The sequence below is a fragment of the Parasteatoda tepidariorum genome, chromosome 1 (genome assembly GCF_043381705.1).
Source record: "Parasteatoda tepidariorum isolate YZ-2023 chromosome 1, CAS_Ptep_4.0, whole genome shotgun sequence".
Lineage (NCBI taxonomy): Eukaryota > Metazoa > Arthropoda > Arachnida > Araneae > Theridiidae > Parasteatoda > Parasteatoda tepidariorum.
This window is the reverse complement of record NC_092204.1, coordinates 95,598,942-95,623,238: the sequence shown is the minus strand read 5'-3', so window position 1 is coordinate 95,623,238 and position 24,297 is coordinate 95,598,942. Positions and strand designations below refer to the sequence as shown.

The following is a 24,297-nucleotide window of genomic DNA, read 5'->3' as shown; positions in this document are numbered from 1 at the left end:
TATTTTTAAAATTGAGCTTAAATTCATATTACAGAGATTAGCATAATCACTGAAGTTAAATGACCTCTGCTAAGTTATATTTAAAACAGTTAAGAATTGCTGTTTCGTTACAAAAAAAAATATACTGCAAAAATATAGAATATATATTTTCATAATCCTTGCTTTTAACAAATTGTAAACAGAATATAATTATGAAGGCTAATTGAAAATACTGTACAATATTTGAATTTTGTCTCGTATAAAAATATTTTTAAAATGTTAACATAAAAAGTTGTAATAAAATTAAAACGTAATATTTGTTTTCTGAGGAATACGTGCAAATCATTTAATCAAACACTTGTTTTTTTTTCCACTTGTTTTACATGTGTTTTTTTTCGTATTTTTTTCATTTTAAGTATTTTTTTGTTTATTTTACTCTCGAGCCTGGATTCGTTGTAAACACATGGAATAACATTTCACGCTGTATTTAGAATGTTTATTGACATTTTAGTCAATTTTCGTATCTCAGGATTTTTGTCTGTTTCGAAAAGTGCCTTAATAAAGTTGAAACAATCACCGTTATCGTTATTTCCGCGCATTTTTCTATCAAACATTGTATGTAGACCATATGTACCATATGTAAATAAAATAAAAATAAATAAAATAAAAATGAATAAAATGAAAAAATAATAAAATAAAATAATTAATAACAAAGAAGACCCTGCATTAGAAATAGAAAACAGAGGAATCAATCCATAACCTTGCTTTTCAGTAATCGAAAACCGAGACATCTTCCGTAGAACATTTACATTTGGGTTATTAAAAAAAACATTAAATAATTTTTAAGAAAATGATCTATGAAATGATTTTTTCTGGAACTGTTTTTTCATGTAATAATAGGGAGGCAATTTTCTCCTCTAAGGATTCAAAACAAATGCAAATGAAGACAAGTAGTCACCGATGTTTTACGTATCCAATCAATAGCACAATCAATCAATCAAAGTACTGATCTTGACATCCTGAATTTCAATCCCTCTGTTCTTTCAATGAACCTTTGTCTTTTGCTAAATCAAAATTAAGAAGCAAAACTAAAGAAAGAATAGAGAGTCAAATAACTTTTTGCTCTTATCTCTATTTTTATCATGTTCAACAAAAATCTTCGCAACAATAGGAGATAGGACACACGAAACTGCTTATTACTCGCAAAGTGAAAAGTTGGCCTTCTGAAAAAAGTAAGCCGTTCTTAAATGAATGGATTTTAATCAGTTTCACAAAGTTAATACTTTAACTACAACCCTCTGTGAAATCATGCGCTCAACGCGGTCTTTCTTGGTGGTTTAATCAATCATTACGAAATAACAAGTTGTCACAAATATAATTCCATTGAATTGGTCTGTTATGATGCATAGAGTCTTGTTAGTGAGATTAATTTAATGTCAGTAATTATTTTGAGTAAATACATACAATTTTCGTTGAATGAGAGATTTCATCAATGAATACTGAAGAAAATGATACGCATTGTAATGCAAATATTACTTCATTCAAAAATTTTTTTAAAAACTTTTCAAAGGAATCACCTCCTTTTTTACCACCCTTGAATCCCGTATTTCACAATTTTTGCTGTAATAAACTTAGATTGATTGATTTGTTCATTTACGTCGCACTAGAGCTGCACAATGGGCTATTGGCGACGGTCTGGGAAACATCCCTGAGGATGATCCGAAGACATACCATCACAATTTTGATCCTCTGCAGAGGGGATGGCACCCCCGCCTCGGTAGCCCGACGACCTGCAAGCGAAGTCGAGCATTTTACGGTAGAACAGTTTAACGAGGACCAATACCGCACACCCTCGGTCCCTACGCAGACAGATCCACGTGGTCACCCACCCGCACACTGAACGCAGTCAGTGATACTTGACTTTGGTGATTTGCTGGGAACCGTGTCTTAACGATCAGTCCACTGCGGGACGTAATAAACTTAGAGCATCATTATTCTAAGCTAATTCAGTATTATTATTTTTGGCATTTTTTGTGTTCGCCAGAAACTCTTTGTGTTGCGAATTAACATTCGTACCTGCTCTTTTCAGAGACTTCTTTTCAAAACTGCTGTTGCAGTATATATACACCATCCTACAATACAATTCATTTTCGGCAATCTCAAATTTAGAGATTTGTTTTACTCTAGGAGTGTTTAGGTCGTTTGATTTTTCATATGAATCATTAAAGTTTAAAGCTTGCAGAGGTTTGAGGGAGTGGTAATAAATTTTAAACGAAAGAGAGTGTTTTGAACATCCTATGCCAAAGAATATAACAACAAGCTTATAACTTGCATCGATAGCTTCGGTTGTCATATGCATTAACTGAAAAAAATATCATAAACATAGTTTATTCATGAAGATATGGACATATTTATAAAAATAAATTACCTTACGTTTTATTATTTTCATTATTACGTATTACGTTTTATTATTTATCACGTAAAATGAAACTTATGAAAAACTATTTATCCTAGCTTACTATAAAAAAAGTAAAGAATGAACTTTTTATAAAATTTTAAGAAATTTTCACGCTTTTAAGATATTTAAATCGGACTTCTTTTTTAAGTTATCAAATACGATTTACAACAAAATAATAAAAATTCTTTTTTAAATGTTTTCCGGGCATGTGTATTATCAAAGGACAACTTTAAAAAGCTCATATCTTGAGCAATTTAAAAAAAAAATAAAATTAGATGTTATTTATATGGAGTAGATGTTAAATTATATGGAATATTTCTGCAGTCAAAGTAATAAAACGAAAGTAAAAAACTGTCTTTTCTAAATAATAGCCGTGAATATTTAATTTAGATTTACGAAATTTTGTGGAGTTCATATGATAACCAAAATAACTGATACAAGTAACAAGTTCATTTCTATATTTTTTGTGTGGCATCAGGTGTTCAAAAAACCCACTTTTTCGTTCAAACTTTATTGCCAAACCTTCAAACCTCTGTAAGCGTTAAACTACTGCATATGAGCATTCGAATATACAATTCTCATATGCATTGATGTATATGAAAGATCGCAAAACCTCAGCACCTCTAAAGTTATAAAATAGTTCTCTAAGTACTTCTTTAAAAATTTGAAAGATAGTCGAAAGCTGATATCGTGTCTTCCATTATCGTAGGGTAGTATATATCTACTGTAAGAACAGTTTTAAAAAGAAGTATCTTAAAGGATCAGGTACGAAGGCTAAAAGGGTATTGCCCGAAGGCACTGGATTGGCATTAAATAGGATTGAGGTTCGATACCCGGTGGCAACTTCAAGACCACTCAGTTTTACATTGATGGATTCCAGTTTTTCGGGGAAGTCAAAATGATCTTCCCACAATGCCGCACTATACTTGGTTCAGAGCGAATTGATAGGGGAAGTAAACATAAAGGTTTGCTGTTTATCGCCAACATTGATTGAATTGGCGATTATTTTCTTACTGATCATTTGTAATATAGCGTTGTTATTCAAAAAAATGGAGTCAAACAGCCAAAGGTAATGCCAAATGTTAGGTTGATATATTTACTTTCACTATCAATTCTCACCGGACAGAGAATAAGTTTGGTGCGAAAGGATTTAGAATTGCATATTTGAGTAAAAAATGTACACATAAACAATCAGATTTTAATTGTAAAGATTCTATGTTCACTATGCATTTTAACAATTCTGCATTTAGTGTTGTAAATAAGTTAATCGCTTTCAGTTAATCACTCGCGGTTTAGCAAATGGACAAAATTTGGAGTTCTCCCCTATGCACTATCTTCTTATCCAATAATATGCAAAACCGGTTTTGCTATGTAGAGAAGATTGCAGGTTAAATAACGATTTTTTACATGCAGAACCGTCAGTGGGTTAAATCTGCATTTTATCAACAAAGCAACTACAAACACGACAATAAAATTCGAATAGCTTATTATTTGTTTTCAGAACATAATTGTATTCTAAAATGAGAACTTGTACTATGTGTAATGGTATAATCCTCGACGGAAGAATCTAATTTTGTTTTATATCGGGGTCAGGACGATGGATTTCAAAGAATGATGTATATTGAATAAACGTGCTTCCATAAAACGAAGAATATGGCGTGAAATATAAATCGGAAGAGCTCGTAAATCGTATTTTATTCAGATCCTCTTTTGAAATATTCGCCTTAAATGACATCTTCTATTGTTGTGTGTTTAAATTCAAAAATTATGTTAGGAATTTTATAAATCTGAAAGGATTTATCTGAATAAAATTATGATGAAAATAAACCTTTACAATTTCGATTAATATGCTTACAAATATATCTTTTTCAGTAAAGAGTATTTCAACCAACCAGAGATATTTTAGAAATTAATAACAAATTTTTTCCCCCACAAATTTTCAGATATTTAAAAAAAAAGAATTAGATTTTTTTAGACTCAATTTTTTTAAGCACATGTATTTGCAAATTGGAAAGATAGTAATTGAAGAGGTTTAGGAATTGAAAAGGGTTTTCATGTTTCTCCTATGAGTAAACTTTTATTTTAAATTCTGAGATGAAATTTAAAATTAAAGCAGAAGATGCTGTAATAATTTCCAAATCCGTGATGCAGTGTTTCCTCTACCAGGGGTATAAGTAGTTAACAAATTAATTACTTTATAAATATATTTTAAAAAATTACAAAATTGTTAATATTTACTGCTATACTATTTAAAAAGGCTACGACAAAGCTATATTAAAAATAACCTTCGATTCATACACAATTAAATGCTTTTAAAAAACATTTAATAACATCTTCAATAAATTAGAATGATTCGCGCAATTTTAATAACTTATGTGCCTTTATTCTTATCTTAACCACACCACCATAAAAAATAACATTTTCTAACGCAACAGCGAAAGTCAGGAATTCGTTTTTACCATAATACGATTATTAAAATCCAAAGGAAAGGTTTTTCTCTTTTGTTATACAAGAAACTGCGGTAAATTTTCCATTAAGTAATATACATTGCTCATGTATTTAAATAAGGATAAACTTTATATCAAGCAACAGCAACAATTATTGCAACTATTTTTAGATTCATAAAACCACGCAATATGTTTGCATCTTCAACCTCTATCCTGGACATAAAAACGAAGTAAATTCGCCCGGGTGCAAAAATTTTCTGAATAAAGTGTTCTTTTCTGGCTCTTTTACGCACTTTATGTTTAACAAAATTCTTTAACGTAATGTTTTCGCGTTACCAGAAATGTTGTAAAAATAGCTCAACTATAAAAAAGAGGAACACAATTTATCCTTTCGCATATGCTCTGGGGATGTAGGAAATTCACACAAGCACATATTTAAGGCTGATTCATTCGAAAATATAGCTGAGTCTTTATTTGGAAACAGCTATGCTTAAAAGAAAAACAGATTATATAAATATTTAATTAAATGAAACTATTGTAATTTTAATGACTATGACAGTAAAAAAATTAAAACTTTTCAATAATGTTTTTATTCTATTTTACACGGATCGTACTCTATATAGAAGTTTACACTATTAAATTCTTATCTAACATACACATGCGTGTGCAGCGCATGCCCACGCATGCATATATATATAGACATATTTANATATATATATATATATATATACACAAATTGAATTAATTATTATATTAATAAAGATGATTAAGAACTAAACAAAGATAAAAGGAAAATATTGAAAGGAGGATTTAAGAAAAAATTAAAAATCTTATACAAATAAAAAATACATGAAATTTAAAAAACATATACTCTTGTCATCAGCTCACGCGATCACATGTCATCAGCTCACATTTATATTAGTGAAAATAGTGCTTTCTAATATTGTATTTATCAAGCTAAATCATCACTTTTGGAGTAAAATTTATAATTTAAAATGGAAAATATGCATTATTTAATATGAAGTATCTGTTTAATGCTGAAATCATGCACTGCTTAGTGTAAAGTATGCATTTTATAGGAAAAAGCATGCCTAACTTAATATAAAGTATTGGTTTTTTAGTAGAAAATAATCATTATTTGGAATAGAGTAACTGTTTCATAATATAAAGATTACAATTTTAATGGAAATTATTGCTCTTATATTAAAAATATTTTTATATTAAAATTTTATTTTTATTTTCATAAAAAAAAAATCAATGTAAGCAACATAAACAATATAAAAAAGAAATACGCTAAATGCGTTTTTTTTTTAAATTGGAAATATTTTCAAAGTGAATAAATTTAAAGATATTTCTGTGTACATAACTTTTGTGCTTTTGTGTGTTATATAAATCATTTACATAAATTACAATTTACATAAATCATACCTTACAATGTGCTTACAATTTATATAATCAGAATTTTTTTTTGTCTCTTTTATATTGATTTTATTATTTTGATTCTCTATTATATATTATATTCTCTTTTATATTGATTCTCTATTATTTTTTTTGTCTCTTGGGTTGCGAAGCAAATAAAGGTATTGCGTGGTGTTGTATTGGTTTGTCGCAAAACGTACCTATGCGAACCAATGGCATAAACATATACTGTAGGGATAAAATATAGGATAAAATTTCGGGGTAGATGAATTTATTTTCTTAGATAACATCATGTTTCAGTCGTAATATTATCCATTTAAATATGTTGTACCGAATTTCCTGTGTGTGTGACACTAACCAAAATAGAAGTAAATACTGTGTGGGTCGAATGAACTTAAAATGCCATTCGAATGATTTTAAAACAGAAATAAATCAGGTACCTTTAAAAATGAATTCCGTTGTTGTTGGTACATCAGTTGGAGCTTCCATTTTACGGTAAACCATATTTGTTATCCTTGACTTCCCCTAAAAATACATAAAAAAACAATGAAAATTTTCAGATAAAATGTTTTTTTTCAGCATTATAAAATGTTTTACAATTTCAGAATAATTACTGTCAAAAAAAAAACAATTCTCTCTCTAATGTTATGATGATTTTAATAAATTACATTGACGCATTTAGGTCTGGAGATCAGTACTGCCACTCCAGCCGGCGGAAATCTGCACATTTCAAAATTTTGCAGCATGATGATGCCTTTGTGACGGCACGCTATCATCCATTCAAAGTGAAGTCAGAACCTTAAATTTGAACTTTAAAAAGAAGAGATATGTCTCAAAGTACACTCCAGTACTCATACCTGTAACAGTGCCTTTTACAAAGACATGAAGGGTCCAAGTCATCCAACTTCCCAGACAGCCAAAAATTTGCTTGCATATTTGCTTATGCGTGTCACCTAATTTTTACAGTCCAAGATAGTGAACATCATAACCAAAGACGATCTGGAAAGGTATCAGGTTAATGACCCCATGACGTTGAAAGAAGCATGTATGAGTATAGTTAAATAGTTTGTAATATCATTTCAATGGGAAGAAACGTGCAGTCACAAAGACGGCATCATGTCGAGAATTTGAAAATTTTTTGCTGAATGCCGGTTCTCCAGACCTGAATCCGAGAGAGAATGTTTGGGACAACCCCAGCAGGTTAAGCACCACCGGTCATTACATATATTGGAACAAGGGTTACTCCACGCCGGATCATCTTTCTCAATTTCGGGGTTCTATATGGAAAGTTGATGCAGATAGTGGTAATCACATTCCTTACTGGAACCATTTTTTGTAATTTTTTTTATTATAACCTACATTATATAATTTAGTTTTGCGTGTATTTTCAACCTTCTTAAAGGTTACGAGGACACATAATAATAAATTTTTTTTATTGCAAGCACAAGCAAAAGCATACAAAATTATAACCCTCTCATCTTCCTCGCAAATTATATATGATTATTTTTTTTTGAAATATATTTTTATTTAAAATATTCTTCATAAAATTTATGAAACGAAACAGAAATTAAATATAATATATTTTATTTAGTTTAAAATATAAAAAAAATATTTTCCCAAAACGTAATCAATTCGCAATAATTTCCGATGCTCAGAAAACAAATGGCAGTTACTTACATTGTATCGATGCAAATAGAAAACTTATTAGAGTTAAAATAAAATCACCCTAGTATTTTTTTTAAAGAAATTAGAATTAAATTGTATATATTTCACGCCAGCAAGCTATTAAAAAAAATTCCTGTTCTTCTTCAGAAAGTATATTTGAAAAAGGAAAAATAATAAAGAATTATGGTACTATAACACAAACTAAATTTATATCAGAGAATACATTTCTGTTTTCACTCCATGAATAAGAATGTTTCATGGCGTAACATTTCTGAAATACAATTGCTTTGAGAAAAGTGAAAAATAAATTTAAGATATCATTTCATTTTCCATTCCTTTTCTCATATTCATCTTCTTGAAAGAGAGGTATATTGCAAGACGTAGCAGTTACAAAATTCTTTGTTTGATATTTGCAATTTTATAAAGTGTATCAGATAGGGTCTATTTGATCTTGAGAAAATAAGTTTTTATTTCTGAATTTGTGTTTCGCTAAAAACTGGTCTAGGCTTGCAAGATTTTGGAACAATCTTTTTTAAGTATTGCGCAAGTTGTGTGTCTACTTTACAACTCTTTTTTATTCTCGGCAGAAATTCTTTTAACTACTTCTTACACGATTTAAAAGTATTTTTCCTTAAATTTTTCACGTTTAGTCGAATATGAAGTAGCTGGTATTACTTTGTAACAATATTATATTATTATTTGTAACAACTTATTGTTATACGCAGGAACAGAATTATTCTGTTTGTACTGCAACAGGACTTTGATAATTAGATTACTCTGTATCAGGAATTTGATAATTGCATTATTCTGCAGCAGAACTGAGATAATTACAGCAACAGGAATTTGCTAAATTTTATATTTTGCAACAAGGCTTTGATAATTACAATGTTCTGCACCAAGCCTTTGATAACTACATAATTTTCTACTACAAGACTGATATTTGCAATGATCTCTATTAGGACTTTGATAATTACCCTGTTATACAACAATACTTTGTTGATATTTGCATTGTTCTGCAATAGGATTAGGATAATTAAAATGTTCCACAACCACACTTTGAAAACTGCAATATTCCGCAGGATTTTGATAATTACAATTGTTTTGCGGGCACTGTCAAAAACAAACAAACTGCTCTTACTAGTTTAATTAGCAATACTTTTTTTAAAAGACGAATACATTTATTTTGCCGACTAAATTTGCAAATAAAAGGAACCTGAAAAGATTAAAATATGCTAACGATATTAAAAAACAAACAAACTTATAATACCATACAAAATGTTCAATGCAACTTGGGGATGAGCTATTAGTAAAGCAGAAGTAGAAAGCAGTTCTGCTACAAACATAAATTATACTTCAGGAACTATGACTGTTCTACGACGTAGGTATAAGTTTTGAGTACTCCCTGCTTTAGTGTTATCACGGTACCTCTATATCAGAGTTGCCTATTGACACTATAACATTGGTGCCTATAAGAGATGAGACTGGCTCAAATGAAGCCCGAAAGCCTTTTCGTTTACTAAAAAAAAATTCGGGATGGTTCAGAGTCATGGTAAAATTGTTTTTTGCTTTACTTTTTCACTACTTTACTAAGACATCATAGCATAATGAAATAGATAAAGTAGAAGAGGGAAATAAAAATAAATGCTTAAACTTAATGGTTTACAAAGATGGTTTCTGATAGGGAATCTTATAAAGGTTAAAAAAATTGAATGTCTGCTCTTGCTGACACTTCTTTTTTTACCTTCAGTTTAAAATTTTTCTCTTCGCTATTCTTTTGAAGGTGAGTGACAAAACACATTTTAATGATTAATTTCCTTTGCTTAGACATCAAAAGTGACGAGACCACAAAATGTGGCTTTTATTCGGTATATATCTAGCCTCGGGCTATAAATAATCCTATGTATCTCGGAATCTGGTGGGCACGGATTAAATTCCGTCGCGCTCAGGCTTCCAAAAATGAGCCCGAACTCATCTTTATATATTACCACAATTAATCATAGCGGATGTGAATGATTGTTTGTCGATTTTTCACGAATCATTTTCGTGATATTAAAATTTCATTTAACATATTAAGGTTCAAACATAAATTAAAATAATTTTTTGGATACTTAAACAATATTCATAGAGTTTATGAAGAAAAGCAAACAGAGCAGTGCTCTCAAAACAGTAAAAATATTTTCGGCTTATATTTCTTATTTGTAAAAAAAGGTTTTTTTTTCTTACATTTTTAAAATTTCATATCTTGCGATAAATTATAGTATAACACAACAAGCTAAAATAGTTTTCAAACGTTTTTTGGGCATTTATATTAATAAATGTTTTTTAACAAAACCATATTTAAGAACAATTACGTTAACGCAGACATTTTCGGCAATCCTAATTACAAGTTTGTGAAAGAAAAGAGCACCGCACACTAAAAGGATCCTTTCTTGGCAATGATTTTCACTTCTCAATTCCCATTACAAGAAATTAAATCAGTTTTATTTGGAGACCAACAAAAGACTGTCATTTAATTCATATTATATTCCCGAAAACTAAATGACAATCATTAAAATCAAATGACGTTCATTTACTTTTTATGTATTATTTACATCAATATTATATTCGTAAAATCTTTTTCGATAATTTAAATGGAAATGGTGAGAAAGTGTTGACAGTTATTTTACTCCATTAAATGAGGAATATACTTCTCTCGGCTGAATACCAACTCATTTTTTCTCTTTGTATATAACGAAATTATAGTAAATACGTTGCGAAAAAATTAAATCTCTTTTTAAGTATTTTTTAAATTTTAAACATCACACCGTCACAAAATTAGTTTTTTTAATACCGTAACAGTACCTCGAATAACACAGTTATCAATAGATAAATAATTTTTCTAAGTTTTTATAAAACAAATCAATTAATTTTAGGCATGTATTTTTTTTAAAGAAAAAGTATTTGGAATTTATATTGATAAAGATAGCGAATAATTTAGTAAAAAATAAATTGTCACGAAAATCTGAAATCTTATGTTGAATATTTTTAGTTAAACAAAAATTAAATGCGGTATTAAAAATAAAAAATAAATAAAAATAAAAGGAGATAATAAGAGCAGAATAAAATCGTAAACAAGCGAAGAGAAAATTGAAAACTTTTATCACAATTTTTATATTGATTGCTGTCTCATCTATGGAACTTATTCTATAAGTAAGTAGTTGAAGAAATAACTTTATAACAGTCAAATAACTTAAGCTATATACTTATAAAACTACCGGCAAACATGCAAAACAAACCACACCCAACTATAAACAGAATATCGTAAAATATATTTAAATTATGAACGGGATGTATTATGAGATATGGAGTGAAGATAAATATTCAGATTTTTTTTAATTCAGTATTTTCAATGTAGAGTTCGAAATGAAATAAGATACTTTTCTTTCATTTTCTGCCCATAAGCTGCCCTCTGGCGAAATATATAAATTCATAATGTTCATTTGAAAGTAGTGTTAGCAATATTGGTTTTTTAACTTGTTGTCAAAAGAAAGGCTTTGTTAGAAATTGCCTTTGTATAACCTTCCACATCAGAAGCACACAAAAACTGTCTTCAGTTTTGAAGCCTTCATCCACTGAAATATCCAAAATTAATTGAATTGGGGATTTAGTTCAGTTACCGACATGGCAACGCTCCTCTCTCTGTAATGGCCTTCTAGTGGTCGAAAAATTTATGTTTCAGAGCGTGATTCTCGGTTTATTGAATTAGATAAAGCAATTTTGCCCCACCACTGCATGAAACTAATTTAAATGCATACACAAAATGTCAATTTGCTTCAGCCATTTCGTGTGCGAAGCTTTTAAAATGTTTACATCAATGAACAAAATTTTTCAAACTTTAAGCCTTTAATTTGGCAACACTTTATAAAATGTTTTGCTGAAACGAAATGTTTTGCATGAATGAAGCGAAAATGTTATGAAATGTTTTGCATCTTAGCAGTTAAATACAACAAAACCTTTTGTCTAAGAAATTTCAATTTCTTCTCTCGAAAATATCACTTAGAATCATTTCCTATTAAATTCCTCAATTTTTATTTAGTGCATCACACAATTATTTTAACATGATTAGGGGAGACAGAGGTAACATCAAATATCTCGATTGTGCCAAAATTAGTGCTGTTTTATTACGGACGATAAGGATTTTGTCCAATAGTAGCAGCTTACTGTTTCATTTTGCTAACCTCTGCTCTCAAGGTAATACTGGGTACTACCAGGTTTCGCCCCTTCCCCTGGGTCAATGAAAGCCGAAGTGCAGCGGAGAAAGAAGTTTGTTAGCAAAATATACAATTATTGTAGTTTTACAGATGAACATTCTGTGAATATGCAAATTGTAAAAAAAAATTACTGAATACTTGGAGTTGGAAAATAATCATTTGTACTTGAAAAAATTAACCTAATGAACATAGATTATAAGACTCCATTAAAAGAAATATATGGAGTAATTATGACTCAATAACGACTTGATAACAGTCCAAATGGATAATAGTTTTTATCTCTTTTATACTAAATTATTTTATTTCTAAAAATGTCAATACGAATGCTATGAGTTATGTCCATTGACTTCAAATGACTTTCTATCAATCTTTTTCTCTAATAATCGCTCTCTCTCTATCAATATCAATCTATATCATGTTACTTTTAGTCGACATCAACTAAAACGGGAGCTAATAAAATAAAGTTCCCTCGTGAGAAAAATAATTTTTTTCCTATAACAATGGATAAATGGTCAAAATTTAAAGCAAACAAATTTGGAAAAAAAACACAAAAAGCGTTTAAAAGTGCAATAACTTTCAAAAAACTTGGAATTTAGAAGGAAAAAAAACTTGTTAAGTTTATAATTAAATAAGGTCCTTGTAGTGCGACAAATTTTAACTCGATGGTTGCATTACTGCTGTCTGTAGAGCGGATCCACATAGTATTTTTTTTTTAATACGAAATAAACAGTTTTATTGTAAACTATTTTTTCTTTAATTCATTGTACTTCCTGTACACATTTCTACATACTGCAAAGTCCTAAAAATATCCAGCTAACATGAGCATTCCGGAAAAACATTACAACGAGATCAAGAAAAAAATTAAAAAGAGCAAACAACTTGAAACGTCCGAGAGTTTTTTTTATTTTTTCATTTTTGAAACTGGGTCTTTGATTTTAAGGTAGTATTGGAAATGATATAAGCCGTGTTGATGTCTTGTTGTTTATATTTTAAACAAATGTTTTTTTTAATTTTTTTAATGTACATACTAGCGGCCTAAGCCCCCTGTTTGCTGCCGCTCACTAACCCCGATGATTGTTTCTCAATAATTGTCTTTTATTGGCAGAAAACAGTTTTTCTACTAAAGTTAAAATTATTCCCTTAACATATACATATACTAAAAGGAATTCTGTTTGCTTACGTTTGTGCCTCTACTTTTCACGTCCAAATATTACTATCTATTAGTATTATAAACATTTAGATCTCTTGGTGAACAGAAGTGATATTTCGAAGTAATAATTTTTTAAAATAACATTTATATTTTTATAACATTATATTGTCCAAACAAATTTGATGAGTATACAACCGTAATTTAATATTTTCGCTAATAATAGCAGTACTGGAAAGTAACTTTAAATTAGGGATACAAAAATATTTAAAGGAAAACAATACCTTTACGACTTTTTTTAATTTTATGCTGATGACAACCAAAACAATATTGAAATAAAAAAGGAAAAACTGGATTATTCTTTTTCTTCTTTCAAATCCCCATTTCTAGCCTAGCTAGACACACACTGAATTATTAAAAATTATTACCTTTACACACACGCGTTCTCAATTTTAATTGGCTGTTTTGTGCGTTACTAACTGCAAGTGTTCTGTGATTGGCTATTTGTTATCATTTCACTCTCTTCTTATATTATATAAAGATATATATGTTATTGCTGATAGCAAGAGACATGCGAAAACCTTCGCTCCCGCTTTAAATAGTACAGAGATTGGTGTAATTAGGTTCCAGTCGTACATACCTTTGTAACTCTACGCATTATGGCAAATCATTTAATGCTTCCTAATATGAAGTGAAAGAGGGACAAAAATCTAAAAATAACTTCCTTTGAAATATAAATCTAATTATTATTCAATGGTATGTTTTCAACCTTGAATTCCCAAAATAGAATAGCTCTACGCTTACTCTTTAACAAAGATATTTTATGAAACCGAAAGAATTTTAATTCTTTTATTAATACAAAAGTATTTATTATTTTTGTATTANTATGTTATATATATATATATATATTAATTTTTTTAAATGCTTTTATGTTATTTTTATGTCTATCTGTTACGTAAATCTGTGCTGTCAGTACAGCTGTAAAGGAAGGTGCTTAGTCTTCCTACAGTATGCGGCTTAGGATGAATAAATACAAAGTAAATTGACGACACTATAACATTTAATATCTACAGTTACTTACAAGTTAATACATAGTTAGAAGCATGATTGATTCCAGTTATTAAATACATTATTAATAAGGAAAAATATTTACATCCATTATTTCTTTAACATTCAAATATATAAAGCGACAGTATTATAATTAAAATTACGTTGTCCTAGCAACGCGCTGTTTACATTGATATAAAATGAAATTTTTATGCGTGTGATTTTACTGATCTTGCGCCCCACACAGCTTGATTTGGTACAACACCATTGGAATTTTATGTTTGTAAGGTTGATAGTTTTTGAGCAGCAGAACAAAATTGAACACCCAAAGTAGCGGTGGCGGCACGTGCGATTTTTGTTTCAATTTAGAGAGATAAAGTTATAAGAAAGTCTTTCTGCAAAGATTCAAAAGGGAAGAAAAAATTTACGAGTTTTAGTTTTTATAAAAAGAAAGATTTAATCAGAAAACATCTAGAATGCTAATAGAAATGTAATTATTTGTTAAATTAATGTATTACTTTTTGAGAATTTTTTTGATATCAGGGAAGGAGAAAAAGTGATTTTACAGACACAATTTATTTCGCTGCACTATCAAAGTAAGGAGTTAGGAGAAAAATGCCAAGAACTTAACTACCTTCACATTTCTCCATCGAATCTTAAAATAGTGTTTTTGCATTTACCTGTTCATCACGAAGAGCACCGAGTAACTTTTACTTTAAGTAAGTTACTTCTTCACTAAATTTGTTTGAAGATCTATTAAGGCCTGGCGAATTTTCTCCCTCACTTTGTTGACCTAAACCTGATAAGTAATTTGAAGGCACGATTAGAGCGAGAAAGTTGAGAAAATTAAAAAAAGTTGCTAAAATCCACTCTCACCTTTAGTGATTGTACGAGTTGAAAAATAACAGTGTTCGTTTTATGTTTGTTTACTCGATTAATGATCAGTTTAATGCGTCAGTGCATCTTTGTTAAGGGGACAAATTGGGATTGGATTAAGATTGAATTTTTCATCATTCTTGTCAAGAGAAATTGTTTTGTTTTGGTCCTCAAGAACTTTTATGTACCGACCTTTGTTAAAAGGAAGGTTAAATTCTTTTGTAAATTGTGGAATTTTGCTTTGATGGCTTTAGTAAATCTTTGAATTGGATAGCTGATATGTCTAGTAAATATAGGAATTAACTTAATGAATTAGGATTTCGATTAAACTTAAATTAATTAAGCAGAATTAAGGCTAGAAATTCTTGCCATTACCATGAAAAATTTTCAATTTTGACTTGATTATCACAGAATTAATAAATATAATAACATTAATAAATAAAACAAAATTGAAACAAAAATTTACATAAAAATCAATAGTTTTTTCTGCATTGTCAAAATGCCCAATATCCTTCATACTTTCCAATATTTATTATAAGGTTTATGTACTTTTGTAATTTAAAGCTGCTCTGCTTAAATTGACAGCTACGCTTACTAAAATGTAATTTATTGAATGTCCAATATCTTTCTTAATTTCTAATATTTTTCATAACATTTATGTACTTTTGGAAATTTAAAATTACTATGCTTAAACTGATTAAGAAATATAATTCTTACCATTAAGTTTGAATCGTGAATCTAGAATATTGACGTTAAACAAAATGAAGAATATAAAAATCCCTTATTATATTTCTAAACATGAATTGATGGTACCACTGACCTTGCAAAAATTGTTTACATAGAGATACGTGAATGGCAAAGCCACGATTTTCAATTTGGTTTCTGCACATAGCGGTTTTAAATTTTTTGAAAGTAACTAATGATCTGTTACAGATGATTTCATTTTAATGATCGAATGAAAAACTAAATTTAAAAAAAGAACGGTAACTTCCCTATTATATTTTGTTCTTGAATAATTTTGTGAGTTTCCTTTTAATAAATAGAATTTTAATTTAGACGCAAAATTCAATTCTTTCATGGATTTTAAAGATGTAGTACTTTTTTTACACACAGTTACGCTCGTACTATCTTTGAAGATTTAATGATTTATATGTTGTGATTTGAATCTGCTCTTTGTTCATAACAAGGTGAAATGTTTTTTTTCTCTCTTCTTTTTATTAAATACTTTCATTCATTTTAAAAACCAAACGTTATACCTTTTATTTGTTAACATTTGTTTAAATTAAAAATCTGATGTTCATTCTTAACGTTCTGGTGTATTTCTTGTACAACATTAGTGATCCACCCACAATTTTCTAAACTATACTTTCAGACAGAAGTTTTCTATTACAAAATTGAACAATCAATCAATCAATCTACAGATAATTTGATGACATCGCCTCAAAATGTTGCATTCCTCTTCCAATTTCGTTATGTATTCATATAACTAGATAAAGAGTGAGTAGGAAGTCGTCCCATTATGGTCGAGATTAATTGATAGAGCCAGCAATCAACGCGCTGCTTGCCTAACGATTCCGATTAAAATGATTAATGGTAGAAATAAGGTAATCTTTCGATGACGCAATCTGTTGTTCATACAAAAACTCTTAGTAGGAACTTGAGCGTTTGCTAAGTTTGTAGATGTGGAATTAATAGAAAGAGGGAGAACAATTAATCCTGGACAGGAAACACAATTTGAGAAAGTAGTTTAGTAGGTAGAGAATAAGTAAAACTATGTTTTATTTACTAGATTTATCAAAAAAAGACCTGCTTACATTTTCTTTTAGATTTGTATGAAAGTCGTCTTTTTTAGCTTTATCGTTTTGAGTAATCACCAACAAAAGAAAATAACAAAGTGGTTTAAACTGAAATTCAAATACTTTTTACGTAACTATAAAATGTATAATTTTTGCAACTAAATTTTAAAAAACAAATAGAACAATTTAGCGAGATTTTTTTTATCTAGATAAATTTTATAAAGACTTTTTCGAAGTTGTTTTGACAATAATAATAATAAAGGCCACAGTTTAAAAGTCTTAAACTCGCATCAAAGTTATAACTTTTAAGTATATAATGTTACAATGAAGAATCGAAAAAATACTGCAAATTTTTAAGACTTTTTTTTAAAAAATCGCCAATTTGTGAAGATTTTTCCACCTGGATGAAAATAAATAAAATCGATGAATAATTCTCAATTTTTTTTGCCAATTTTTATGAGCCATGGTAATGCAGCGTCGGAGTTACTACTTCTGTTACGATCTATTCATTTTCAAGAAGAAAAAAAATCACTAACACTTTTTATTTTTCAAAACTAGTCTTTCTTCATATTGACGAAACCTCAGTTTAAGACCACATTTTAAGTACCTTTAACTCGCATCAAAGCTATAACTTAAATTTAAGTATGTTATCTTGCAGTAAAGAATTATCGGGGTTTTAAATCCGAGAAGTAACATTGATGGGGGAATTAACTTTCCTAAAAAACATCAATTTGGAGAGATTTTTCCACCTGAATGGACCTTAATAAAAATTGATAAATAAATCTCTCAATTTTGAAAACTTTTTTTTAAAAAAGATCATATCACAAACACTTTTTTTCTCACAAGATTATTATATTTTGTTATTGACGTTTTGCGCTCTTTTAAAAATTTGCATAGGAAGTACTGGCTCTGTGGCAGAAATTTTTCGAGCTATCTGCGACAAAACTCTTTAGCACTAATATCTTTCTGCACGATACTTTCAATAATAACAAACATATATGTTACTAATTTAAAATAATGAAAGCGCTGTGTTTACTAAAAAAAAAACCCATATAATTTTTTTTAATTGAACATGGAACAGTTTTTTATTCTAATATTATGGATGATATTCTCGAATTTTGTTGGGGGGGGGGGATCTCAAATTATTTCTATCTTCGCATTTTGTAAATAATCATCACAGTAAAAATAATAATTAAAAACCATGAAATCCGTAGTAGTAATTGCCGAAAAAAAGATAGACGACGAAATCACGCTAATCGGACTCCTTAAATACGTGAGTCGTTTCGAGATTAGGTTATTGTAATAAATAATATAGTATAAAAAGTATCGGGTTTAAAAACTATGGAGAAATCAATAGCAATAACTGCATAAAATTCGTTAGAATCATTGTCCGAAAGCATATGCACGATTCGAATTTTCCATACTGTTTGAAATATATCGGGACATTTAAAATCCACATGAACATCAATATCAATAACTGCCGAAAATACAATCGGAACATTATACATCGATTCACGATATTATCGGCGTAAATTTGGAGCGTCAAAAAGAGATTACCTAATGGCAAGATTCAAATATTACGTGTAACCTTCTGAAGAAAAGTAATTATTTTCCCTTTTCAATAGAAAAATCATTCTGCAAGAACTCAGCAACCATCTGCGTCAATGTCGCCGTGCCGCTGCGATTCTGTCACGAGGAGCACTGGTTACAAAAATAAGCTAAAATGAACCTATTAGTTGTCAATAATTAACGCAAACTGAAAGCATTTATGAAATTATTATATTATTTGCAAAAAGAAAATCATTATTTTATGCGACGAAAAAGCCTTTGAAAAACAGCTTTAAATCAATAAATAACCCTCAATTGATCCCAGACAATTTAAAGTTACAAGAACTTTTCAAATATAAAAAAGAAATCAAAAACGTCGATCATGTTCCTAGAACTGAGAGATTTTCTTTATGTTGACTTTTTGAGCCATTTCTATAATCAGCGCAATCTTAGGATGGGTAATATTCGACCAATAGTCATGGATAATTATTGCCAACTCTCAATAATTATAACATAACATATTATTCACTGAAAATCATTGTTTTATATGAAGACATAGGTTTTGTTCTAAAACAGCTTTAAATTAATAACTAAAAAATTCTTTTGAATTTATTATTCTTCACTTTCAGGTTAACGGCTCAGTTCAAAGGAAAAGTAAGCACTAGCAGCACGCATATTATCACATAGTGTATAAATATTAGAAATCAGGGGTTTTGTTTGACATCACCTCTTGGTTGCCCTTTTAAGTTGTTTTTTGTTTAAGAAAATAAATGAAAAATAAATAAATAGGGGAATACATTAATATAAGGGAATAAATGGAAGTGTTTTATAACAATATTTTATCAGAAAGTACAAAAAAAAATTTATTTTTTATGTGACATTTATTAGTTTAACACAATAATCAAGAAATAAACTTCTTATGCTGGTCTCCTCCAGAAAGTATATTAATTGCTGATCTTTATTCATACCATTTAAGTTATTCAATGTTTTTATAAGAAGAATTGTATTAATATTCTGCTACATATGTTTCAGTTGCTTTCAGTAATTCGAAAGAGAAAAAAAATCGCCTGAAGTTAAAATGAATATTTCTTCAGAACCGTTTTCGTATTTTTTTCCCGATGAAACCAAACAAATATTTGTGAAGCAGTATAACAGTCTCGCTAGATACAATTTTTTTTTATTTGGAAAATATACCCTACAGCCTGTTTGATTTATGGTATAACACGCATCATCAATCCTGTGTTCAATATAATTATTTCGCAAATAGTAATCCTTAACATATGAAATTTTTCTTGCTGAGTATTATGAAAATTAAATAAATTTTGAAATTTGCTCACGAATTTTAAAAATTTCTGAAAAAAAAAATTATTTTGATAATTTTTAACGAAAGCATTTTTGGTGAAATTAACATGAACATGAATATTTAAAGAAAAGAAACTAACTCGAGGAAGAGCATGAATATGTTTCAGAAAAACGGTGTTGTTTTTAAAAAAAAAAAAGGTTTGCGTACATAAACATTAAATAAATAAATAAAATGAAGGAAAATAGACTAGTGACAAACTGTTTTGAAGTATTTTTCTTACGCGAAATCGAATAAAATCTCACTCATGTCTATAATTTTTCCTTTTTCTGTCATTTTCTTCGCTACTTAAAAAATTGAGCAAATGCGGCTAAAAAATTTAAAACTCTAGAATACCAGTTTAACTTTTGTCTCTTATAAACCATTCGGACAATTTTTATGAAATTTTGTATTTTGTCTACAAAATTATACAGTTTTAAATTGCGTAAAAAAAATTAAAACAAATGTATGAAGTCAGATTTGAATAAATATTTTCGAGCAAAACTATTTTTATTATCTTGAATAATTTCTAAAGGCTAGCGAAATGAGAAAAAGATGAAAATAATGAACGAGAAAGTAATTCTTGGTAGCTCAGTATATTTTTGAGATAGGGATCATCTAAGTTTTAGATACTTATAGGAATCCAAACTCGTCGGAAAAAATTGTATTCAGAGAAAGTACTTTTTGTACCTATTTTAGAAATTTAGAACATCGTCAGTACCAATTAATTTGCTTATTTTAGGTTTGCTTCTTAAGCAGGATCTTTAAATTCAGGTTTTCCAAGTTTCATTTAGTGTATAGTACAAATTTTGAAGGTGTATATTAACTACAAAAATAAAAATACAGAATATTTTTATACTTTAACACCAATAGACAACATATCTTTAATCATAAACTTCACATTAGAAAACGGTCTCTCCGTACTCAAAATTCAATACAACGTTTTAAGTTTTTTCTTTCTTTTCAAAGCATTGTTATTTTATGACGTAGACTTTTTATTTTTGCTTGATAAAAACTCATAATCATAGTGCAGCAGTTCTATCCTATGCTTTCTTGAAATTGATTGTAGTAGATGTCTTGCCATTGAAATAGCAATGGGTCGGAAGAACTTTCTAAGACTTGCCAAAGACTCCAAAAAACTCAGAAGGAATAAAGTTACGTGATGCGAAAAAATAAATCAAAATTTCAATAGATACAGCTCTGGTAAATATGTATTTGCGTGTCTTGGGTTGATGAAAACCTTTTTCATCAGAAACTCATGTTAATTAATTTTTTGAGACGTGAGGAGTGCACGTGATAATAGAAATTGCGATGCTTTTAGACAATGAATCAAACGGTGGTGTCTTATAGAACAGAATACTTCAAGATATCAAACGATATTTCTAGGAGTGCCCAAGCCAATAATTTTGTCTCCAGCTAGCCAATCCGCGGGCCAATTTCTCTTTATATATTTAAAAATCGCTGTGAAAAAACTATATACGCAAAAACTATATGGCTGCGCAAAAACTTTTTACTATGCTGCTGCGCAAAGCAACATGACTATGAAACTGCGCAAAAACTATATGACTGTGCTGAGCAAAAACTATACTACTGCCCAAAACTTAGAATTACTGATGTGAATGGGAAAATGTGCATGGAGTGTGATGAAATGAAGAAAAAATTGGTTATTAGATTCAAGAATTATTGACGGTTAAACGTGTAATAAAAAATATTCAGAAAGCCCTTCTGCAGTTCGCAGAGATTGAAATTGGGGAAACTGAAAAGGCTATTTTCATTTGTGAACTTAGCAAGTGTTTTCTGAAATTCAAAGTTCTTCAAATGTTTTTGCAAATTTATGTGCTTTTTCGTTAATTTTCTTGTTTTAAATTATGACAACTTATACATTGTAGTAGGAAAATTTTTCCATTTTTTCGCTAAATCTCTATTTTATAAGCTCGCACTTAAGTTGATATCAAAAGTAATGATAAAAAGAGAGAAAGACAGGTGTTGCTAGATCTGAAGTCGTTATTGATTCGAACTGTTATCGTGATATAATATAATAGTTAGATATCGATATACTCATTCGTATTGAGCGCCACATTCTTTATTTCTCAGTTTAAAAATTTTTTCTTTCTTTTTTTAACAGTAGACTTTTTTTCTGATGCAGATATCGCTCGTTTTATTGCGATTAACATGTAAACAAATGTTACATAACATGCCAAACATTTCGTAAATTGCCAAATTGCAAATGACATGCGAATAAAATAGTCGTTAAACGAGGGCGATTCTTGACTCGAATAAAAAAAAACTTTAATTTTTAACATCTTATTAAAAATTAAGATGTTTTTAGCAGATAGTGTCATGAAGGTGAATTTCGCAACATAATAAATCTAAAGCAAATTAGATTCTTTGAAAGTGACAAAGCGAATTCTTTTGAACCATGAACTATAAACAGTCAAATTGAAATTTAAAAAAAATAGAAAGAAATGAAAAGAAAATGTATAAGACAAAGGGGCAAGACAAAGGGATAATTCTGTCCCTTTTCAGATAAATAGCGTTAAAAAAAGTAAGCATAGGGTTCGAAGGGACAAAATACTGCGTTAATTTAGGGTAATGATCATCGGGTTGGTTGATGTAACCAGCTCTTAAGACGGTGATTTCTTTAGTGTAAAAGTCATGCTCTATACGCCCATTATTCTAATTTGGAATCGCATTTTCTGTACTTACTGTAAAAAACAATCAGCGTTTTTTTTTACACTTACAATACTTAAAGTGTATCTTAAAAGTCAGTGTTTCAATAAATTAATTACCTAGTGTTGGAGTTCAAACCTATCAGAAATCGGTGAGCTTGAATTTTTGTTTATACATAAAATAAATTATCTTATAAGCCATTAACAAATCTGTCTAATGTTGAAACGAGATTCCACTAGTTTTTTGTCAGGGATTTTAAAACGAAAAATTAATAATCTTTGCAGTCTTTACAAAAAGTTTTGCATTGACTGTTACGTCACGCGCCCAAGTATCATAATTTTGATCTAGTTGCGCTCTCTACGTCACTTTGTTAACATTGTTTGGTTTGTCATTTCTAAATTAACTTTCAAAAATTGGCTGGCAACAGCATTTTTATTCTTTAAGTTGTTTATTTTATTTCTTTTAGAATTCGTTCTTTTTTAGCGAAATGTTTTTCAACCTAATCGAATTCTTTGCCGACTGTTCTCTCTATATATGAAGAAAATAAAGTAAAGATTTAAGTGTTGTGAAAAGAATCGTATTTAGTTGTACAAAGTATTTCATTTGGCTCCCGAACAGGGACCACAGCAAATAAAAAATGACAAGCTTCTTCAAAAGCTGATTTAAGAAAGCAGATTTGTTAGTGGTTCTGGAAGAAATTGGAGAGACAGTGCCGGTTGGATCGACTTTAGCAAAATTAAAACACTTGATTTTGGCTAGCGATGAATATAAAAAGGATCCAGAATTCGTAAAACAGGTATTTGAAGATACTGTTAAAGAGAGAAAGAAACAGGAAGAATTGGAAAAGGTCCGAATGGCTATGCTTCAAGAAAAAGAAAAAGAAGCCATAGAATTGGAAATGGCCCGAATGGCTCATGAATTGGAAATGGCCAGATTACAGGCGCAAGATCGAGAATCGACAATTCATAATATCGCCAATTCAAGTTCAATTAATGCCGAAGCTGTTAATGCTAGGAGAAAATTTACGTTACCAAAGCTGGAGTTCAGGCAGTTTGGCGGCGATGTCAAGGAATGGCTTCCTTTTTGGAGCCAATTTCAGCACATAGATAAGGATGCGGATATTGCCCTTGAAGACAAATTCCATTATCTGATACAAGCTACTGTGATGGGTTCCAGAGCGAGAGAGATTGTAGAAAGTTTCCCGCCAACGGGGGCAAATTATACTAAAGCCATCGATAGTCTGAAATCGAGATTTGGAAACGAGGATCTTTTGGTGGAGATATACGCAAGGGAACTTCTCAAATTAATTATTAATGTTCAGTTGAATAGATCTTTTCCGCTTACTTCCTTATATGATAAGCTGGAAATATATTTAAGAGCTTTGGACACTCTCGGGGTTACTACAGACAAGTGCGCATCTATTCTCTACCCGATGGTAGAATCCTGTTTTCCGGAAGAATTTTTGAAGCCCTACCATCGGAGTAATTCTTTAACTCCAAAATTAGAAGCCAAAGAAAGGCTGAACAAACTGATGGTGTTTTTAAAGGAAGAAGTGGAGGGTGAAGCCCTAATTAATTTAGCTATGGAAGGTTTTGGCCTGCTTAAAGTGAAAGATAATAAGGTTGCTAAGAAGGAAAAAGTTGAATAAAAGAAAGC

General features: G+C 29.6%; 2 protein-coding genes across 5 annotated transcripts in view; one reads left to right on the top strand and one right to left on the bottom strand.

Moving 5' to 3' along the window:
• LOC107453971 (TGF-beta receptor type-1) overlaps nucleotides 1-24,297 on the bottom strand; it is a 716,084-nt gene that overhangs the window by 402,868 nt on the left and 288,919 nt on the right. For all 4 annotated transcript variants that reach the window (XM_043045483.2, XM_016070992.4, XM_016070993.4 and 1 more), the window contains exon 2: nucleotides 6,744-6,828. Coding sequence is in view for 3 of the 4 variants with exons in the window: in XM_016070992.4 (XP_015926478.1) it covers nucleotides 6,744-6,807 (64 nt within the window). In the remaining variant the exon portion in view is untranslated. The remainder of the gene's footprint in view (nucleotides 1-6,743; nucleotides 6,829-24,297) is intronic.
• On the top strand, nucleotides 23,495-24,289 carry LOC107453968 (uncharacterized). The gene has a single exon (XM_016070988.1). The coding sequence runs from the start codon at nucleotides 23,495-23,497 to the stop codon at nucleotides 24,287-24,289; it is 795 nt and encodes a 264-aa protein (XP_015926474.1).